At 34.4% G+C, this 1,400-nt stretch overlaps 1 protein-coding gene across 1 annotated transcript in view; it reads left to right on the top strand.

The window, feature by feature from the left end:
• LOC107089935 (rho GTPase-activating protein 26-like) overlaps positions 1–1,400 on the top strand; it is a 109,399-nt gene that overhangs the window by 71,291 nt on the left and 36,708 nt on the right. The window contains exon 9 of the mRNA XM_015383002.1: positions 519–529. Within this exon, the coding sequence (XP_015238488.1) occupies positions 519–529 (11 nt within the window). The remainder of the gene's footprint in view (positions 1–518; positions 530–1,400) is intronic.

Below are 1,400 nucleotides of genomic sequence, written 5' to 3'. Positions count from 1 at the left end.
TTCAGCCTCGTCTGTGAACCCGGCTTTATTGTTAAGACATGTTTGCTCTGTAGCTGTCATGAAGTAATCGGCACAAACTCTTCAAACATTACAGCTGGATCAAAAAAAATCGTTTTGTTTTTTTTAATCAACAATTTATGGATTTTAACTTTGCTTTCAAACATTTATGAAAATAAGGTTCAGCAGTGCCTAACACACCTGTTTAATCTAAACATGTTTTAGAAAGAATTCTGTTCTTTTGGAGCATCTGTTGGCGTGTTTTAAAAAATAAACGTTTTAAAAATACAGTTTTTTAATACATTGTCCATGCTTTATAATAAAATATATAAATGAATCCAATGCACTGCAAGCAGAAGTTAACTATTTAGTAAACAAAGCTGAGAGCTGCAGAGAATCTGCAAAACTTTATTGCTGAATGGAAGCCATATGAAGTAGATGCTAGCTAGAAGCTATGTTAAGGAAAAATCAGTAGAATGCTTTTATCAGATGAGAAGAAAATTATGTTTTCGGATTTGTAGTCAATAAATGGGTAAGGCTGTTAAACCTACTCTAGAGAATAGACGGCAAATTTTGCTGTTTATCATCTGAAGGGAGAAGTGAAATATAAATGCACATTATTCAGAAATTTATAAACAATATCGCTACAAACATGAAGGATCCATCCTCTTCACATCCCAAATAGCCACAAACACATAATTGAACATTTTATAATGTTATTTATTTTAAAAAGATGTTATTCTTTATTATTCTTGATTAGGGCATTACAAGTGACTACAGAGTGAGATATAATGCCAAAAACAACAGGAAACTATCTGAATATTAATCAAAACTTACCTAATTAAAAGTAAATTCAATTCAGTGTATTTATATAGTGCTAATTCACATTGAATTGAATCTTAAGGCACATTACAATTCAACCAGATCTCACAGTCAGATTGATTCAAAGTTTTCTATCTAAGGAAAACCAGCTGATAGCATCAGCTCATTGACTGGAAGACAATCCCTCACACCAAGCATGCTCATAGCGACAGTGGAGAGGAAAAACTCATTTTTAACAGGAGCAAACCCCCAGCAGTGTAAAACAAAATGACAAAAACGTACCTTCCTAATTAAGAAAAACATCAGAAAACAAAGAAAACATAAACGGCAGCTCGCTATTGCAAACTCCAAAACTTTACATGGTGTTAACAGACAAACAGTGTGGCTGGTTGAGATGAGCTGAGGATGGTGGGTAGGAAGTCCACCTCTGCAGCTTTTCTATCCGTCACCTCTGTAAGGCCACCAGTTGGACATCTCCGTCATCTTCTAGGAACCAATCAGAGACAAGCACTTCTACACTCATATTTGCATAATTAAGTTGATGACACCAATCCTAAGAGGCATGAAAAACAAACATTATT

This window comes from Cyprinodon variegatus, unplaced genomic scaffold (genome assembly GCF_000732505.1).
Source record: "Cyprinodon variegatus isolate N-32 unplaced genomic scaffold, C_variegatus-1.0 Scaffold273, whole genome shotgun sequence".
In the NCBI taxonomy this organism is placed as follows: domain Eukaryota; kingdom Metazoa; phylum Chordata; class Actinopteri; order Cyprinodontiformes; family Cyprinodontidae; genus Cyprinodon; species Cyprinodon variegatus.
This window is presented reverse-complemented; position numbering and strand designations above follow the sequence as displayed.